The sequence below is a fragment of the Montipora foliosa genome, chromosome 11 (assembly GCF_036669935.1).
Source record: "Montipora foliosa isolate CH-2021 chromosome 11, ASM3666993v2, whole genome shotgun sequence".
In the NCBI taxonomy this organism is placed as follows: Eukaryota; Metazoa; Cnidaria; class Anthozoa; order Scleractinia; family Acroporidae; genus Montipora; species Montipora foliosa.
Window position 1 is genome coordinate 35,204,256 of NC_090879.1, and position 20,923 is coordinate 35,225,178.

Below are 20,923 nucleotides of genomic sequence, written 5' to 3' on the forward strand. Positions count from 1 at the left end.
AAGATCTTCCGCCGTCCTTTATTCATCACGAGTAGTTTTTCGGTCGATTTTAGTTGCTTCCTCCAAGTTTCCTTTCTGTAATTTCTAAGTTTTTCGTCCGTTTTGACGAAGCCTTTCAAATTCATATTAATACACCAGGCGGTGAGGCCCCAGTACAAAGGACGTGGTTGGATAATGCTTGGGGTGTGGAAAACGAAGATCGAAGCTTAAGACCCAGAAAACCAAGACCTCCCCGTAAAAAATTACTTTCTTTGTTTTCTTGTTGTTCACAACGGCCTGTGAGTCATTTCAGCTGAGTTACAGTTGACGTTGCTGAGAACTCATGACAGGACAGCAGAAATTACAGATTGAGAGCGAATCTTACTAGTAGGATTTCATTGACAATTTCTTTAATCAACATGATCTCAAAGTGTATTAATATACTGGACGGTTGAATTATATATTGTAGAAGGTCTTTATACAGTTTCATCTTGCTATTCACGGCACAGATGAGCGATTTTATCTAACCCGCAAAAAAAAAAAAGTTGTGTCCGAAAATCTCAAATTCTCCTCCTTGTTGTTTGCATAATTTGCTCGTTACTTCACACAGACAGAGGTGGATTAAACATTGCACCTTCCTTCACGAGTTAAATACTATCAGCGTCTCACTATCCGTAATGTACACAACTTTTCTCCAAGGTATAGTTTTTTTGCTTTTAAAAGTTAGTTCTTTCAAATAATCTTACAATTGTTATCACATCAATCATATCAACGTTTTGCAGACCCACGACCTGCCCTCCCCCCCCCCCCCCGATATTTCGTTCAGAAACAAAAAAAATGTTTAATTTACTACTTTCCTAAACGAGTTGAAAGATTTGTTGGTTGGCGAACGTTTACAAAATGTTCATATAGGTCCCGTACGTTTGATAGAATTAATCCTCCCAGCATGCAAAGCCCGCCATGTTCCACAGCAGTACTTTCACGCTACAACACCAATCACAAACAAGCGCAACATAGAATCAAGACTGTGGTTCTTGACTGGCCAACGATCTGGAGTCACCGTTTAATTAAACTAAGCAGACCAAAAACACCTGACTCGCGCGCAGTGCTTTCCCGCGCTTTTTACATAGCTACGCCTCGTATCATACCAATTACTGATTCGCTCTTGTTACGTGCGGACACCTTGCGGTAAGGACTGTTTCCCTAATATGCATGAAATAAGGAGACTTGACGCACATTGGATCTAAACGTGCAAATGAGATAACTAGCCGTCTTCACGTTAAAAGACGAAGCAAAATATAAACCTTGCGAAAAACTTGGCAGTGAGCTTAAGTTTTCATTCCAAACAGCTCCTTGATTTTTCAGTGTAAATCAGAAGCTTACCAATCACTGGGTCCGCTGGGCGCCAACGCATCGACCACCAGCTTGCGCTACAGTTTTACAGAGCACCGAGGTACACGTCTCACAAAAGATTCCGGTTTTGAACATTTCTCGAGAAGGCGAAGCAACCATTTCCACAAAGTTTCTCCGTCATTTGGAACATGTTACTTAGTCTCCTTCGGAGCCACTCGGGCAGCAGTCGCGCAAACAACGTTCCTCACCCGAGAAGCGTTACGTGACTTTGACCCGAACCACTAAGAAGGAACTAAAATTCACTAAGCGTTGAAAACGTTACAGCACGCGATGGATAAATAGAAAGAATCGTCACCAAGGCGTAACGAGCCCATCATGTGTTGGTCACGTGTTTAACGCGTTTGAGGACAAGAAAGAAATCTGGGTCAACCAGCTTTTAAGCACGTGGCTTGGAACCCTTTTGTCGCTTATTGTACGCTACACCGAAGCAGCAAACTCATTCATTCCTGATAAGATATGAAAGCTTTCTTGTCCCAAAGAACTCGCCTATTATTCTACACAAACACCCAACAACTGTCCGTATATTATTAATTATAAGCCACAACGTAAGCGATGGACTATACAAACATATTTCCCTTTCTATATAATATAACCTTAATTTAGAGACATCTACTTTGGACTCGTCTTCCCTGGCACAAGAGAAGAAGGCGTTTAGCGATAGCGGGGTTGTTCTCCCACTGCAAACTCCGTAGATCAAGTACAGTTGTTTTCTACAAATCTTTGGGTAGTGGTTGGCAAATATACAAAGGCGAAAGTTCTCTAGCTGTTATTGCATGAGAAACTCTCCTTGATGGTCCGTCGTTCCATCGACATTTTCAAATCTTCTTGCTTCTTCTTGCATGCTTTCTTTGATCTTTAAGATCGCAACCGATTCACAGTGATCCTGAAAGGAAATTAAAGCTCTCGTTAAATAAAATGAACAAACAAAAACTAAAAGGAGCTTTCGATTCCGAGATATTTCTACACTGCCCCATGCACTGCCCTCCCTACTTAACAAGTCTCTGCACTGGTCAAACATTAATTTGGTTCGCTATACTCTCTCCTTCAAAGTCACTGTTTTAAGCTGTGTTCAAATTAAAGCCGAAACATGATCAGAGTAAACATGTTTCAAGGAAACATGCTTCGCCGAAACATGTTTTTTATTGGGTCGTTCACACCAGATGTCGGTGTGAAACACTTTTCATGCATGGTTGTGTAACTTATGCTGTTTCATGACACTCGCATAATTTTTTTACATTTCAGCTGTAGATTGGAGCTGGAAACTTCTGTAACAGTTGCATTCATTCTTTCGTTTAGTGTTAAATTTCTAGACGTTCGGAGGAGGAGGGCTATGCAGCGTTTAACGAGGAGACGGCATTTGCGCTTTCTTCGTTACAAGATATTCCGTTTTCCACAAGCTCATCTGTAACAATCGCCGATAATTGCCGTTATATTTCTTCGTCGGCCCATATTGCAACTAGACATTTAGCCTCCTAATAGGCCCAATTTTGGTTCTTTTGGGCACTTACCTCCTCTCGCATGAATCCGCCATTTTGAACGTGTTTGGTCGGATCATGATTGAAACTACCTCGCGAGGTAGTTTCAATCATCAGCATAATCATGTTTCAACCATGATTCGCGCCTTGCACTGTCTGATGTGAACACTTTTCGTAACGAAACATGTTTCATTCGTGATCAGACTAATCATGTTTCGGCCAAGTGTGAACACAGTATTAAAGGCTCCTAAAAGTTGTAATTTGATCTACGACCAAGCAAAGAAGAGGAACGAGCCTAATACCGGGTTGACGTCATAGACTGCTTTGCATTGTGATAGTTCTTTGAAAACAGCATGTTGTTTATCTGTCCAGAAGTGTATGCCATTTCCTGTTCGTGGAATTAGCACAGAGAGGAAAATAAATTGAATATATTTTTTTGCGACCTGATAGTTTTTTTTTCCTCCTGAGTAACTGCAGATTTGGATTTATTTGGTTAGTGCACATGACAACGACTGTCGACGAATAATGGAAGAACGTTGTCTTTTCCGATGAAAGACAGATCGAGAGGTAAAAGCAACCGTGTCAATATTTGGCTAAAGGATGTCGATAAGTTCAACACGAACCAACATCCGCGAGGATGCTGATCAAATTGAATCATATTAGAAGTAACATATCAATAACGAGTGGGAATGTTTCATCCGAGGTTCCAAACACTAAGAAACAGATGAAAGCATGACGCCGAAGGCAGAGTACTTACTGCTTCGAATTTCAAAACACGAAGCCCGAGTTCTTGGTTCAGTTCTCGAACAACTGGCCGACTATTGTTTCGTTTTGTTTTTCTAGCTAGAGACGGCAGAGAAAAATGAGAAGAGATTTGGATATCGTATCTAGATCTCTAAGGTTTCATCAACTTTTTTATTGGGCCACGTATGAAAAAACATCTACGTGATGTGGTATACATCCCGTGATTGGTCGACTTGGTTGGTGAATTATTAATGATTTTGAGAAAGCTTTATAAATCCATCCCTGATCACTTGGACAATGGTAATAAACCGAAGGGCTATCCCACTAACTAATGAGGTCACTACAAACTTGGATTGAAAAAAGTGCGCTCAGAAAAAAAATACGCCGGTATATTCAATTGTAGAAGGAACTCTTAAGTCCCTTCACTGCAAATTTAGGACGGCCCATTTTGTTAACCATAAGTCATTTGTAAGCTCTAACCACGGATAAAACACAATTTCATGCTTTCAATGTTTACGTACTATCAACGTTTTCATAATTCATAAACTCACTTTAAAAGCCAGTTAGGGGTCAGTACTCTAACTTGGAAATATCTGCAAACAAATAAGAATTAAAGTATTACAAACCACCGCATGGGGTGACACGGAAGGAAAAAAAACAGGATGGGGGCACGATTGTGCACGCACTCCGAGCGGTCAGCAAACAGGACACTGCCTTAGACCGCGAGGAGCATGGTGCACGTGGGGATTAGAGTACATTCAACCGAACGACGAAAGAAGTGTGATACACGTACGAATCATTTTTACAAGTGGTTATGGCGTCAGATGACCTATGGTTGTTTTCAAGGCGTGGATTAGGCCAGTTTCGTATTCCAACGGTTGGGTCGGATCGAGCATGAAGTGAAGGCAAATGTGTGGCGGGGGAATCTTTTCATATTGTTTCCCCTGCATTAGCCTCCATTTCATGCTAGATTCAGTCTAACCGCGAGAATACGAAACTGGCCAATTTCAAGTCATCCTCGAGACTGGTATAACGATAATCATATAGTATCAACCGGCTTTGAATATACAATTAACATTATTTCATGACACTGACAGTTGGAAAGGATATTCTGGGAATTGAACGTTTTTCTTTTAAAATTCAACCCAGATATCCGGACTCGGGACTGGAAGTTACGATTATTAGCTCACCTGTCACCGCCCTGAACCACTAAACCACCGAGTCGCCGTTTGCTTAAACAACATTTTTAAACACAATAATCTAATTTATTTGTGATAAGATCGGGCTTTTAACGTACGATAACACTCGCTAAGAACTTATTTTAGACAACTAACGAGAAAGGTCCGACCACACTTAAAACAAAGCTAACCATTTTGAAATTAGCGCTAAGGCTCAATCATTGATGAATTTTTGTGATCCTAATCTAGATAACAGGCAACAAATAACAAATACGTATTGAAGAAACTTTGTAACTTGCTCATCGTGGTCTAGTAAATAGAAGCTGTTCCTCTAAGCCGAAGCTCCGTGTTCAAATCCTGTCCAGGGAATACTTTTACCTTTTTTTTTTTCTTTTATCTGCTACAAGTCCTGGGCCTTAGACCAGTGCATATGGCATGTAATTATGATTATCATATATTCAACGCTGGGTGATATTATATGATTATCGTAATTCCACTCTCGAGAACATGTTGCCTATTTGTTAGTCACCCAACTTTCACAGAAGCAAACAACATTTCGCGTTTCAAATCAGAGTTGGAAAGTTTGTTGGTTCTCTACTACCCTCCGAGAGGTTTTAAATTGGATTTGATTTCTGTCAAGTGTCCCCAATTTGTGCCCCAGTGCTAAATACATTTGACACTGAACTCATTTTGCGTCTCTTAAAAAGGTTTCACCCATTTAAAGTGCCCCTGTGACCAAAAAATCTAGTCATATTTTTCTTTGGATTTCAAAACTATGTTAACAAAACACTAAGTGACCCACGTTTTAAGCCTTGATTTCAAAAAGACACCTCTTTATTTTAAGTGTAATTTTTCTATTTAATGGTCCGCCATTACTAACATTATGTTCTTGAGAGAGCTGGATCGAGGAGAAAATGACGTCAAAGGCTCACTAGTTTAAGAATGCAATACGTGTGTACGCAGCAGAATTAATATGCAGCACGGGGGTTTTGGGCTTTCAGACTTTTAAACTCACGCTTTGCATATATGATAAGCTGCGTTCCCACGCTGAAAGCCTCTGACGTCACTTTTCCCTGGATCCAACCGTCTGAGGTCCAATCGGTCAGTTTTGAACTTGAGTAATGGCGGACCGTGAAATCCAAAACTTACACTCAAAGTAAACGGCCTTTGGATAAAAATCAAAGCTCAAAATTTTGCCAGTCAGGTGTTAAGCAAACACACTTTCAAAATCTGAAGGGAAAAAGGAAGTGGTTTTTTTTATCACAGGGGCACTTTAACCACCAGAGCATTGAACGCTGCTTGTTCAAGTTACGAGCCGCATTCAGTGAAGAACGCAATATATTGGCCCAAGTGCGTGATCTCATGTAAATTAATTAATTAAATAATTAATTAATAACAATAACTAATTAAATGAATGAATGAATGAATGAATGACCATGTCTTAATAGCCTGCTTGCAGGTGGTAGATGTTGTTGTCACCACGAAACACCATATTTGGAAGAGCGTGGGATAGGTCTGGGCCGGGTGACAAAACGACGGGGTGGGGAGTAAGAAGAGCGGAGAGATTTAAACCATTTGAGCCAACCAATTAGAAAGCCGCGTCCGCTGATGAACGCAGCTACCGGGAAAAGGCTGGTGTTCGGACAGGCAGTTTTTCTCTCTGCTCTTCTCACTCCACGACCCGTCGTTTTGTCACCCGGCCAAGACCTTTTCCACACTCTTCCAATATGGCGTCTGATACGTGTTTCGTGGCGACAATAACCGGCGATCAGGCATACTTTCCTTAGAGAGAATGTGAAAAGGTTACGTTTTCACACCCCCTCTAAAGAAAAGTACATCAACTGCCTGCAAGCAGGCTAATTAACAAATAGATTGGCACACGAGGCGATAGCCGAATGTGTCACTGATGTTCTTACCACAGTTTGACGTCGTCTTCTGTGATCTATTACTGAACAGACGCACGGCAACATGGAATCTATTTGTTTTATGTAATAAAGAATTAAACTTTATTCGGAAAACTTTGAGATGGTGACGTCAATCGTGCGCCTGTCCTCTAATAGATCATAGGCAAGAAACAATCAAAATGCGCGAATAACTTGGGTTATTATATATTTCTTAGAGACGAAGATAACAATGATGTGAAGTACAAGTGCTGGTGGAAGAACAAAAGGAGCAAATGAGAGATCTTTTGTTCTTGTCCACCAACATGGCCGCGATGAGGTAATGAAAAAATAAGCAATAATAAATTCTTTCAAAGGTGAAAATTGCAAGATCCCGTAGGGCGAGTGCAATCTGTAGTCTACGAAAATAAAATTCTTATGTATTCCAAATAGCACAAGAAAAATCATGTGATTACTTATTCATGATTACTTATTAAAAATATACGTAAAAAAAGTCGGAATGGTTAAGCAGAGTATCACGCAATTACGCAAAAACTGCGACATCTAGGGCTCGGATTTGATTGGCTTTTTATGACTGTCTTTGCTCACTGACCAATCAGAATGCTTGGTTTCATACTTGGTTTTGCAAAGAATTGCTTATTTTCTGCGCTGTGTCACCTGAAAACTGCATTTCTCTTAGACAATCAGAATTGACAATTTTTTTCAATTTATATTATTAATATGGAAATGAAAGCTATGCATCTTCATGTTTCATTGGCCTAATTCCTAAATGGTCGCTATTTACTGACTTTCTGAATTTTGATCAGAGGCATCTGGAAATGACTTGAACAAAAAAAGGGTATCAGAATGACAGTCATTTTGGAATAAGGTAAAACGCATGTGTGTTCCAGATTTAACGAACGAGGACATGAAGAGTCACACAAAGTTCACCGTTGCCTTCCCTTTCAAAGAAAATAAAATGCGTGTGCCGCAATTTTCGAGCTTAACACCTCCGCACTCGACCTTTTAACCTAAATGTCACTTTCTGGTGATCATCCAGGGTGGAGCCCGTACAACTTATACGGTACACCGGAAACGGAGCAACTATTGTCAGTCAATCATTTAATTTTCTCATTCCACCAGTCACATGGTCTGTTGGGTTCAGATGACGTACTTTGACCTATTTCTAAGATTTGCGGCTCTGATAAGAGCAGTCCGTGGTAAAGAAGTAAAGAAATGTTCCCGATAGGATACGACAAACGCATACGGCATTCTTCCAGAATTTCCGAGCGGGTCAACCTTTTCAAGTGTCTGGCAGGAGAGCGAATAGAGTATGGTTGCTACAGTTGTAGGTGTATTTTGACAGCTATTGATTTAATGTTTGTTGTCATAACGGAGGAAAAAGGAAAACGGATCGTCAGTCTTCGACGCTGGACGAACATGGATTCCACCCAGGATCATTTAACCATATTATTTATTATTCATTAGGCTGACTTTCCAGGCCTTTGTTTCTACTTGGCCCCAAGAAAATAGAAACAAGGTCTGAAATTCCAGGCGCGGTAGCTACACCATTTTCAACAAATGAACTAACTCCACAGAATTTAAACCCAGACCTTTCGCAAAATTTGTTTGGCGATCTTTCACGTAGCATTTGTTAATGTGCAAAGTTCAACCTGTCAAGTGAAAAAACAGGCTCTATCGAAACAAGTTTTGGTTAAAACCTGGAAAATTTCAGACCGTTACCGAGATCTCGGCAACCGATCAGCCAACCCGCCTTCTCATACGAACACATCGAAGCTTTTACAAAGGATTTAGAGGCGAAGCAACATCTCGGAACCAGACCAGCCGGGCACATATGAAGGGGCCCTAAACAATAATCAGCGCATTACCTAAGACACCTTCTATCAAGCTCTGGGACACTATTTGATTAATTCCCGCTCATTTAGTGCTCTCCATATCTCTGGCACAAGGGTGCATTAGTAAAGGCGACTTTACGACTTTCAGGTATTAGAAAAAGTTGGTATTAGAAATTCCGGGAATTTCAAGTACATTAAAATAATTAAAATATAAAATGCTACTGAGACTTTTTGAGAACTTTGACTTTTTCTTGTTTTTTCCTGTTCGTGACCTTTGAAGGCCATTAATTACACCTGCCAAATTTGAATTGGAAATTCCAAACGGAAGTGCGCTTTTTCGATGCATGCTTTTCGTGAACGAGCCACCGCCATTACTTGTCCCAGTGAGATCCCAGGGAGTCCGTGACATCATCATATAATGAGAGTGCACGCAGGCATATTCATGCTTGCATGCCCGCATTTTAATGAACAAAACAAAAGACCAAACCTCCTGAGTATTATCACATGATCTGTATTGGGAAAACAAAATGTACAAGCCGAAAAGGTCTATTGGAATCTCTATGCAAACGCCAAAGAGCAATTATGAACTGGCCAAGTGGAAAGCATTTGTTCGCATTCACAGCTCCAACTTCAACACCAAGGGGCCTTTTTTCAAGATCTGCTCAGTTCATCAGGGTTATAAGCATTAATATTTTTCTTACCTTTTTGGGATAGTTGAGGTTAAGAGTACGGGGCACGGTTGTTCGAAAGCCGATTAACTTAATCCAGGATTAGGGTAAATTTTCGTTTCATGTTTTCAACTTTTTGGTGAAAGTTTCTTTTGCTTATTTTTGTTTTTCACGATTGACTTCTTCTAAGGTAAAGTTTTGCCGAATATCAGCGTTGAACAGCATCTAGGAGTAGAGAAATTAACTCCTCGGTTAATTTTTAATCTGGGATTAGCGCTAATCGGCTTTTGAACAACCGGGCCCGGAACTTTTAGAGTTAAATAAATAGATCGTTTTCACTGTCACGCAATAAAATAATAAATCGAAAACCATCCAGTGGAAAAAGTCAAGAATTCGTGATGTTGTAGAAGATAAATGAAGAAGACACTTCTCCAAGTTTTAGGCCTGTGCGTTTCCCCAAACTTCAGATATTCGTCGAAATGTTTCGCAGAAATTTACAGAGCCCAGTATGAAAACGCCATGTTGGTGCACATCTGTGGTGCACCAATATGGCGGCCGGAAAATAGTGTCAACATCTGTTACTTACTTTGGCTATCTAGGCGGGTGATCATCTGTACTGAACAGACAGCTATTTACCTAAGCACTTTTCCCAATGCTTTAAATTCTAAAAAGGCTCAAAACCATGAGATAAATATATATTTCTCAATAAACTCGATCGTCGCCTCGTGTCACGCACCGCTATAACTCAGAAATTCAAAATGCTCTGGTTTCCAAACGAAGCACGCTATTGAGCTTTAAAATTGCAAATGGGAACAAATTTACCGCCTCTTATGCCTGATGAGGATAAAAACTTTCGTGGCTCTTTAGTTTTGGATTTTAGAAAATGATGACGTCACGTGAAAACGATCTATCCAAGTACAAGTACGCGAAGGGTTGGGAACGAGGCTGCGTGAAATATACGTTTTTTAGATAAGTAACGCAAGAAGTGACAGGGAACACTGATTCCCTTCCTTTTTGAAAACATGTATAGATAGGCGCTTACAAGTAAAGGTTTTTGAAAGCAATGTGAAGTAAAATCTAAGGGCAACAGCGCGCGACGCTTCGACCGAACTTCTGTCATTATCAAGCCAAAAGTGAAGATAAACATTTTTGCATAAGTATAAATATAAAACAAAGAAGTAAAAGTATGTAAAGTATGAAAATGTAAAAAAGGGGTGTTAAAAAACATGCAAGAATAACAAAAAAAAAAACTTTCGCATGAATTGAGTCTGACTGAACATTGAGACTTGGTCTAAGTTAATTAATGAAAAAAAAAAAACATTTCATAAATGAGACAGTCAAACTTCTTGCACTTTTTTAAGATGGTAAAATTCTTGGTAAGATAATTGGGCACATGAGAATGTTTCACACGGAAATGTTTTCCAATAGCGGAAAACGCATTCTTGTGCTCGTCTACGCGTTGATGCAAATGCCACCGCGTGTAACCAACATAACTTGCATCACACATGTCACGTGTAAATTCATAAACAAGGGATTGTTGGTTGAAAATAGACGGCTTGACGTCGGGCGGTCTCAGAGGTTGTTTGATCTTGTGGCTGACAAAGTGAGCTGGACGGTCACTTCAGCCAATATTCTAAGTGTCGATTCGGAGGAAGAGAGAACACTTGAGAGAACACATTAGTTTATTGGATCCAAAGTGGAACAGGGACTTGTGACCACGCGTGGCTACCTAATTCATACGAGTAGAGAACAATGCATGATACATGACAGACATTCCTACATGAGGTTCACACATATTCTACATCCCCCTTTGTAAAAAAAATCAATACAGACTGTAATGAAACTAAAGAAACCGAACAAAGTTAATAGATAAGCACACTCTAAAAGAAAACGAACGAAACTAATTACACCAAAAATAATTCGTAGTTCATCAATCCTAATAGTTAATATCTAATCCAGTCCAAGAATATAACTTAAACGAGTTTCTCCAACCAAGTAACAAAATCTTGATATCTGGTATTTGGTCTTGAGATCCGTCCAGACCTAGTGACAACAAGTGGTCTTTGAGCATTGGCGAGAGGCAACTGGAAGCAGAACCATTTGCCGTAGACATTCACGATGGAGAAGCGCTCTGGTTGGCTGCTGCCGGAAAAGCGGGAACATTCTGATTACTTGCTTCAGGAGGAAGATGTCTGCGGTATCTGCGGTACTCCCTCTCTCTCTCTCTCTCTCTCTCTCTCTCTCTCTCTCTCTCTCTCTCTCTCTCTCTCTCTCTCTCTCTCTCTCTCTCTCTCTCTCTCTCTCTCTCTCTCTCTCTCTCTCTCTCTCTCTCTCTCTCTCTCTCTCTCTCTCTCTCTCTCTCTCTCTCTCTCTTTCCCTTTTCCATTATCCTCGTGGTCCCTCGTGTGTAGGGTGCAATGCTATTTATTTCAAGTCGTCATTTTGAGGACGTTCCTGTCATCCTCCTGATATAAGGAGCTTAAAGACGACGACAACGACGCAACGGCTAAGAGAACGCCACAAAACAATAGATTTAATTAGCAAAAACAATAGCTCTGCACGCCCTGCAAGTACGTTTTATATTTTATTTCTTTGCCGTTCTTGTCCCGACAACGACGTGAAATGATAAAATTTGAAGTTCTGTGGAGGACGCGAGCACCTGACGACGAATTTTCAAATTTCTATCTAAATATCCACACCGTTTTCACCAATTTCTATTTCTTGGAATGTGGACTCACAAAATAATTACAGAAACGGGTAATTGGGAGTTTGAGATCTCCTTGCGTACGGCGAGAGCTACTGAAATTTAAATTGACCAATCAGAATTCAGCAAGCAGGAAAAAATGTGCTGTCCGAAAGAAGGGCCACAAATCCACTTAAATGATTTTGTGACAACCTTTTTGTCAACAAACTTTGGCGCCGAATTTGGGTTTCCAGCGAGCGGTGATTCGAACGCCAGCTGTTGTGCTTCGACTGTTATTTGAGCTTTTCCTAACAAATTTAAGACGAATTCAGTCCAATTTTTCGAATTAAGTGTAAGAAGACGTCAAAACTGTATTGATAATGTATTTATTTGTGTTAAATTCGCGAAAAAGACTTTGATGGAGGCTTTTAGACAGGGTAGATCGACAACAACGTCGTTTCCGCAAAGAAGTGCACCATTTCCGGTGAAAGGGAAAAAGGAATGACATGATAACACAGTTTTTACTGCCGCGCGCACTGCAGGCGCAGGTTCCGTATGTACGGCTACGACGGCGACGGCGACGAAAACGTCACCTCGAAATACAACTTTGCACTATCGTATTTTTCTCGCGGTTTGGCCATCTCGTTCGCATCTCGAATCAGTATTGTATGGTGACAGTGTCTGCTGCACTACTCAACTGACTTAAAATACAAAATGCAAATCAGGAGTCAGCATATATACCAAGTGGCACCTCTACTGGGATTGTGTATGCTGCATTACTCAACTGAAGTTATAAAACATAAATTCAGGAGTCAGCATAATCCACATAACCCTCACCAATTCATCAATCTAAATCAAACTGATAATGTTAGCAGGAAGTCCAAGAAAACGGCATTGCTATTTCTGGTCATCTGGTGAAACACTTCTGCCGTGCATACATTATGCATTTGAACACATGCAACAGAGGCCTGGGACATTAGAGATCTAGGGGTATTAAATTTTAATTTATCCACTCCACACCGGAAACAGCACCTGAAAAACAAAAGCTGTTAGGCATGTGAACAAAATGCAATAATTAACTTAAATTTATTTAGCTGACAAGTATAACTTTAAATACATATGTATACCTCAGATCAACACCAAAAGAAGGCAACTCTAATTTTGACTCCAAGTAGAGTTTGACAGAAATACCATTGTCATTGCTTATTTCCAGCCTCACAACTGCAGCATGGCCTTCAAATATTGGACTGCAGATAGGCAAGGTAACTACACTGTCTATACGCCATGAACCAGCTACAGAAAAGCCACCTAGGCTGACATTGGCACCCTGATGAAATAAATAATTATAATTTATGCATTTACACAAGCACTTGCAGTGAGAAAAGATTAAAATATACTGTTGAGAATAGGTTAACTTCTAAGATAAACGTTCAACATCAAAAATGTAAAAATGCTTTATTCAATGATTCAATTCAACACAGCCTCAATCAGGTAGTGTGAGGTTGTGTAGAAGTTTTAAAAAACTTCTAATTGTTCTAAATGTTTACTTACACCACAAGCTCCTGATAGTCGAGCATCCAACAATAGTTTCAGGTGGCCTGCAGCATCAGCTTGTGCTGAGGAGTGGACCTTTGTGCATCCAACTGCATAGAGCGGACATGGACGGCCCTCCTTGACACACACAAAAGCCAAGTGTGACAGCATCTTGCATCTATGTACAAAGGTTATGTAATCGTCCATTAAATTAATAATAAAATACAGCTATAAGCAATTGTCAAACAACTGTCAAACAGTAATGTGGACCCACGCATTTATTAAACGTTCAAAAGGTACCAAACAATCATATACCTTTCAACTTGTACCCCACAATTATTTGGGCAAGTCACCAATTTGGCAACACACAGCTCATTGTGGGCTGACAACTCACTATGAGGAATCTCAAAGGTACAATAGGAGCATTTCACTGTACGATGTGGGCAGGTGAGCAGATGCTGGGCAAGTTCATGTTGATATGCACGAAGAATGCAGCCCCTGCCCTTAAACTTGCATTCCACAACCTTCATGTCACAGCAAGGAAGGTGACTTTCAAGAGAAGATAGTGGTCCAGTCCAGTGACATCCTCCAGGTCGAGCTATTGTTGATGTGCACTTCACTCTTCTCTTAGCAATGGCACCTTCCACGGCTAGATTTCTCACCAGCAGCCCACGCAGATTGCTCCTGTCTACAGGGCAACGGGTGTTGTTCACTTGCCATTTTGTAATGCACTCTTTACAGAATGAATGACCATCTTGGCAAGTGACTGGGTGGTTGAATACAGCAAAACTGAAAACAGAATTTGAATATATAAAATAAAAAGGAAAACACACTGAAATTAAAAAAAAAAAGCATGAAACAAAAAACGATTTAAAGGCTCGCACTTGAAAATTATTTCTCTCGCCAAGAGTGTACATGTATGTCATATATGACACTGACTTATATCAAATGAATCCCACTGTCGTGAAAGGGTCTCGCGACAAATAATCACGCGCTTGATGTAATTTTAAAATTATTTATTTTCCTACGATTCTAGCTTGATACGTTGTCTCTGAAAAAACTCTCCTCTCATACAGCACAAAAAAAAGGTCTAAAGTTCACCGAGATTATATTTCCAATAGCTTACATTTCAAGTCTTAGGGTTCGGCAGTTCGGGTTTCAAAATCACGCAATGTAACGCTAACGTCCGCGACACTCTCCCCCTATTTGACTCTTATGATGTCAAATATAAATTGAACAAGGTAAACGATAACATTAACAACTCTAAATCACATTGAAAAGTTCAGTTCTCATTTAGTTCATCTTCTGCTATCGCAGCTATGCGCTGACGGGCACTGACTGCAGCACGTCTAGGTTGGAACTCTGAAGCTCGAGCATTCAATCTAGCAGTCCCCTCTTGGGTGTTTCTGTCACAGGACAGCTCAAGTGGATAGAGATGTTGAACTGGTCGTTCCAGGAAAGATTTTCCACCCCTCAGTCGCACTGCTCTCACTATCCCGTCTCTACCAGGGATTAACTTGTCCACTACACCGATCCTCCATAATCCTCGATTTCTTTTTTCACCCTTGATAAGTACAACGTCTCCCGGAGTCAAGGCTGTTTCTTTGGTTTTCTGGTTAAGGTTGTGGCGCTCTCTGAGGGACTTGAGGTACTCGTTTTTCCATCTCAACCACAGCACCTCCTTGCACCTTCGCAGGTACTTGGCTCGTTTTCTGAGGCTGTCATCCTCCATGTTACTCGGATCTTCCTCTGGGAGTTGATTTGGTTGGCCGAAGAGCATAACGCTGGGGGTCAGTATCGGCATTTGGACGTCGTCCTCCACATAATCGAGGGGTCTGTCGTTAACAATTCTCTCCACATCTAAGATCACCTCTTCAAGTTCGTGCCATCTGAGGTTCCCATTACCAATGGACTTGTACAGACTCTGCTTCACTACGCCGATCAATCTATCAAATTGTCCCCCCCCACCATGGGCTCGGCTGAGGTTGAATTGCCAAGTTATTTCTTGTCTGGCGAGGAAGTCGTTCAACCTTTCATCCTTCATAACGTTCCTCAGCCACTTCGCTGCTGCCACAAAGGTTTTCCCATTGTCTGAAAAGATCTTTTCGGGGCGCCCTCTTCTTGATATAAATCGTTTTAAGCTGCTTAGGAACTCGTCAGTGCTCTGGCTCGGTAACAGGTCCAGGTAGACCGCTCGGGTGAGACTACAGGCGTAAAGAACAATGTAAGCCTTCATTTCCTTTTTGGTCTTGCTGAGGTACTTAATTGGTCCAGCAAAATCCACTCCAATGAACTTGAATGGTACTGTTCCAGCTGTTCTTTCCTTCGGCAAGTTGCCTGTTGGTGGATTTGGGAGTGCCGCCACTTGAAATCTTTTGCAGCCATGACAGCCTCTAATCACTTTCTTTGTCAAACGTCGTAACCGTGGCACCCAGTACTTCTCTCGAACCTTCGCCATCGTCATGCCGACTCCCCCGTGCAAGGTTTGGGTGTGCACGTGCATGACCAGCTTCTTGGTGAACAGTGCACTTTCGGGTAAGTAGATTGGATAATCTCCTTGAATGCGGCCCCTGCATTCATATAAACCGTCTTCGTTCTTCTGAAGGTTTAATTGTAGCTGATCTTCTTTGAAACTGGCTGTATTCAGGCATCTGACTTGACTATCTCGCACCCAGAACTCTATCCGACGGTTTATCTCCGCAGTGTTAAGAGGACCGCTGATCTTCTGTTGATGTTTCAACTTGCAGTTTTGCATAAACCGTGTTATCCATGAACAAATTCGAACCGCCCTCCAAAGATCCCACTTCTGTAATGACTGGTCAAGTTCTTTGTCGTCTGCTATTGCCACGGCGAGAACTTCTTTGATCACCTTTGCCTCAGCTTGAGTTTCTTTGCTTGGGCTAGTAACGATGTCTGACGGCCAATTCTCTGGGTATGGTAACCAGGACGGTCCTTGAAACCACAGATCCACACATTCTCCTGCTTTTCCTCCTCGACTGCCCAGATCGGCAGGGTTTTCCTTTGAACCCACGTGGCGCCAATGAATGTACTCCTTGTCTTGGATTTTTCGGACGCGATTACTCACGAATTGCTTGTACTCCCCACCACCCTTGATCCAGTGGAGAGCAACACTGCTATCTAGCCAGCAATGGACACTTGTTACGGGAAATCCTTGTAGGGCTTGTTTCACGTTGTGCACCAGATTAGTAGCCATATGGCCGGCTACCAGTTCAAGCCTCGGTAGGGTTAATCCCTTCTTTGCAAGCCTGGACTTGGCGGCTACGAGTCCCTGTGATATACCTGAGGGTTGATGAGACACAGCGTATACTGCTGCTGATAAGCCTTGGCTGCTTGCGTCGCCGAAAGCGTGGAGGTTAATGCTGGTTATTTCTTCCTGGTACTGAACGATGCTTCTTGGTGCTTCAATTATTTCGGGAAGATTTCCCTCCCACGTCTTCCAGCTGGCCGTCTGTTTCCTTGGTAGTTCTTGGTCCCATGGAATTCGCAGCTCACACGCTTGTCGGTAGAGCATCTTTCCCTCCAGAGTGATGGGTGATGCTAACCCTAAGGGATCATATATCTTTGCTAACTTCCCCAGGATTTCTCTCTTGGTGACATTCTCGATCGCTTCCGGAAAGCTGATTTGGATTTTGTCCGTGGCCTTGTTCCAGCGCACACCGAGTAATTTCGTTTCTCCTCCTTTTACACCCAACTGGTCTTTGGCGTAGGTTTGGGCTTCGCATCCTTGAGAACTCTGCTGCTCTTCTGGTCCTTCCTCTCGATATTCTGGCCGCTCCAGGATAGGGACATTAGAGTGCCATTTATGTAGCTCGAATTTTGCCTCTCTGAAGATGGTCTGGGACATTTCCTTTAAATGCTGTGCACGCGCGATCGTTTTATCGCCGCTGATTAGGTCATCGACGTAAAGGCTTCTTCTTATTTCCTCTACTGTGTCTGGATACTTGTGTTGGAGGTTGTTAAGATGCTGTTCGATTACTCCGCCCAACAGAAATGGCGACGTTGACATCCCGAACAGCGCCCGTGTGAAACGCAGGGTTTCGACTTCCTTGCTCTCCAAATCTCTCAACCAATGAAACCGCATTGCGTCTCGGTCTTCCTCTCTTATTCGCACTTGCAAGAAGGCTTGCCTTAGGTCTCCAGCTAATGCCACTGGGTGGAAGCGGTTCCTTGTCAGAACACTCCAGAGCTTGTTCTGCAATGGTGGCCCAGTCTCAAGGCAATCGTTGAGGGATGGGGCCTGGTGGTAGGCTCGCGCAGAAGCATCATAAACAATGCGGATTTTTGTGCTCTCCGCCGTCTCTCGCACCACTGGTTTGTGTGGGATATAGAATTCTTTGCCTTCTGGTTCGCCTTCGGCACTCTCGACTATTCCTTGGGCTAGTTGATCTCGGATAATTTCATCGTACTTTTCCAACATCCCTGGTTGCTTCTCCAGCTTCTTTACGAGGTTCTCCAGGCGTTTCAGACTTCCTGGCTTATTGTTGGGAAGAGGTGGATGGTTGCCCTTCCAGAGTAAGCCAGTCTCGTACCATCCTTCTGGGTCCCTTAAGAGTTGCTCCTTGAACTCTTCGTATACAAGGTCTTGATCGCCAACCGAATGGTCTTGTAATCCGAGCACGTCAAGTTTGCAGAGGTTCTCGTAGTTAACAGCGGAAGTTTGTGTAGGAACATGCTGGTGAGATTTGGTTCACTTCCGGGTGACAAGATAGTCCACCCCAGGCGCGTCCATTCTGCGATGGGTTCTCCGGGTTTGCCGATTCTGGGTGTGGTCTCTGTTTTGACTTGAGCGTACTCGCTGGCACCAAGGATAAGGTGAACTGGTAAATCCCTTTTCGTATCGATGTCGTCCATTTCTACCCCTTTCAGATGATGGTATCGTCCAATCATGTCCTTGTATCCCGGGTTGCCTAAGCTGAGCAGGACACCACGATTTACTTTGGTTACCTCGGTCCGAAGCTGAAATGCACCTGATAAGCTCTTAACGACGACTTCATGGATTTCAATCTCTCTTGTTGTTGCCTGCATCATCATTTCGATTCGTTTCAGCTCTTTTCGCACTGGTTGTTTCCTTAGTCGGTCGAGTAATGCGGCAGAAGCATATGAGCTCCCAGCACCGGTATCAAGTAGGGCGCGACAATGTATCCCTCCCACGTTAACTACAACGACTGGATAGGTAACCGCGCCTCTTCCGGTTGCCACTAACATATGTTCTTGATGCTGAGATGTTTTCTCACAGATAGATGAATGATGACGCCGTTTGCAAATTCTGCAGGTGGAAGTGCTGCGACATTCTGAGGCCTTATGATTTGCACCAGTACAATTGAAACAAAGTTGTTTTACGTTCAACAGTCTCCTTCGTTCTTGTATCGTGGTGACTTTATCGCAGTTGATGGACTGGTGAGATGAATTATCGCAGTAAACGCATGGCTTTCTTCTGGGGTCTTGTTGGTTGGCCTGGTACGTCCTTGATCGAGGTGGCTTAGGCAGCGTTGGTTTTTCTTGCTGATATTTATCTTCCAATTTCGGAGGGTTTCTTTCTGTCCACTTGCGCAAGGCTTCAAGTAGTTTCGGAAAATCCCATTCCTGCCAGTTGTCATCAGTGCGCACCAGGTCACCTTTTATACCCTCCAACTTGTCGAGCGTCATTCGAACGTAACCATTGATTTCCTTTAATTTACCCATAGTCTCCAATGCTTGAAGATTTGGGGACAACTTCTGGTAAAATTCCTTGATTTTGTTGGGGTTCGTTCCATGGATAGCGGGCAAAGACATTACGTTGTTTACATAAGCGTTAACTATTTCGCTAACCTTTCCATAATTAGTGTTCAATATGCTTTTCGCCCTCTCGTAGCCTTCTATAGTAAAGGGTAGGCCGTCAACTGTTGTTCTAACCCGTGGCTCCAGCAGCTCCTTCAGATAAGAAAATTTGGTGATTTGGGGCACATCGGCCGAGTCAATTTCTGCTTTGAACTGGTTCCAAAACCTCAGCCAATCTGTATGCGTGCCATTGAACCTTATAATTTGTAATTTGGGCAGCATCGCGTTGATTGATTGTTCTTTAATCTGGCATTTTCGGTTTTCTTCGATTTTCGCCTCGTATTTAAGTTTCTGCTCTAATTTTTCCTTTTCAAAACGCATCTCTTCTTGAAATTTCTTTTCTCTAATTACAGCTGCTTCATCTTCCTCCCTTTTCTTTTCGTTTTCGAGCGCCGCGCTCCTGAACGTCTTAATTTTTGACCCGAGGTTGTCAATGGCCTTTTCAAACACGCTTAATTTTTCTTCAAGGTCTGTGCTCCATTTTAAGATTTCTTCTCCGTCATCCCCCTCTTCGAACCTCAATTCTTGTACTCTTACCTTGAGGTCATGAACTTCGTCCACTTTCTTGGCTAAAGTTGTTTTCAATCTCTCTACTGATGCGAAGTTTTCCTTTTTCACCGCGTCGCTTGTCTGTCCATTCGTAAAGGTGAGAAGTTGTAGTTTCGCCTCTATTGATTTGTAAAGGTCTTCCATGCTTTCCAGTGTCCTGGCAGGGTCGCCACTTTTGTCGTGAAAGGGTCTCGCGACAAATAATCACGCGCTTGATGTAATTTTAAAATTATTTATTTTCCTACGATTCTACAATCTTGGACAAATTAAATGGAACATTGAGACCACCCCTCCCTCCAAAATCAGTGATGGGAAAATGGCGCGTTTTGGCCTTCCCGCACCTTCATCCTTGATTTGGGGGAGAGGGGGCATTTCTGTTCCATTTTATTTTGTCCAAGATTGTCTAAGAGCACCTCCTTGGCGTTACCAGTAGTATATGGGGTAATCATGACACGAAATCTGCTCTCGTTCGCTCAAAAGTTACATCTTCCGAGAGCACATCTCCCATTCAAAAAATAAACTGAGCAAGGCGACACTGAAAAAAAAGTAAATGCAAGTGGCATTTCACGCTAACATAAATTGCAAACAAAAAAGGGAATAAAACTATTGGAAAAAAACAAAAAACAAAAAGAAAAACAAAAAGAAAGAAATCGCATGTAAGGAGGATTCGAACCTTCTACCACAGATTATCTACCCCATCCAACTATCCAACCTATACCCACATTCTACGCTTTAGACTTTGCATCCGTGCGCTAACCATACCGATAGGTAAACTTGTTGAATTTTTAAGAATTGCATTTGCGCTCCCTTAAATTTGTTGGCGATATTTACCTGATCTATCTTCTAATTTTTCCACGCTGAAAAATAGAGCATGATTTACGTTCACAAAAGTGTTGATGGGCACGATTTGCAGGCTATCAGCAACGAATTTTGTCGATTTTTCACGATTTTGTCGTCTGGCCAGAAAGGACAGAACAGATTGACACTTTTCTCCATTGCTTGTTAACCGTGCTTAACCGTTGAAAAGCATCTCAAAACAGACGTTAATCGTATAAAAAGTCTCGTGAATCGTGCCTTAAACGTTTTAATGTCATGTAAAACCATTCAAGTGCTCTACAAAGCTTTAA

General features: G+C 42.0%; 2 protein-coding genes and 1 long non-coding RNA gene across 3 annotated transcripts in view; all 3 read right to left on the bottom strand.

Annotated features, from left to right (window-relative positions):
* Positions 1 to 364: 364 nt before the first annotated feature.
* LOC137975183 (uncharacterized) lies at positions 365 to 4,217 on the bottom strand. Its single transcript, XR_011117554.1, has 2 exons — positions 4,163 to 4,217; positions 365 to 2,275 (listed from the first exon to the last, which is right to left on the bottom strand). It is a non-coding gene; the product is annotated as an uncharacterized lncRNA (long non-coding RNA).
* A 6,682-nt stretch (positions 4,218 to 10,899) lies between these two features.
* Positions 10,900 to 20,923, bottom strand: part of LOC137975928 (TNF receptor-associated factor 4-like) — an 11,373-nt gene continuing 1,349 nt past the window's right edge. The window contains exons 3-6 of the mRNA XM_068823136.1: positions 13,725 to 14,198; positions 13,428 to 13,587; positions 13,004 to 13,203; positions 10,900 to 11,335 (exon numbers count right to left, since the gene is read on the bottom strand). Of these exons, the coding sequence (XP_068679237.1) occupies positions 11,167 to 11,335; positions 13,004 to 13,203; positions 13,428 to 13,587; positions 13,725 to 14,198 (1,003 nt within the window). The 3' untranslated portion in view covers positions 10,900 to 11,166. The remainder of the gene's footprint in view (positions 11,336 to 13,003; positions 13,204 to 13,427; positions 13,588 to 13,724; positions 14,199 to 20,923) is intronic.
* The window catches only part of LOC137977479 (uncharacterized), a 7,447-nt gene continuing 775 nt past the window's right edge, over positions 14,252 to 20,923 (bottom strand). The window contains 2 exon segments of the mRNA XM_068824712.1: positions 14,252 to 18,095; positions 18,098 to 20,923. The exon segment at positions 18,098 to 20,923 is cut by the window's right edge and continues 775 nt beyond it. Coding sequence (XP_068680813.1) covers positions 14,692 to 18,095; positions 18,098 to 19,940 — 5,247 coding nt within the window. The 5' untranslated portion in view covers positions 19,941 to 20,923 and the 3' untranslated portion in view covers positions 14,252 to 14,691.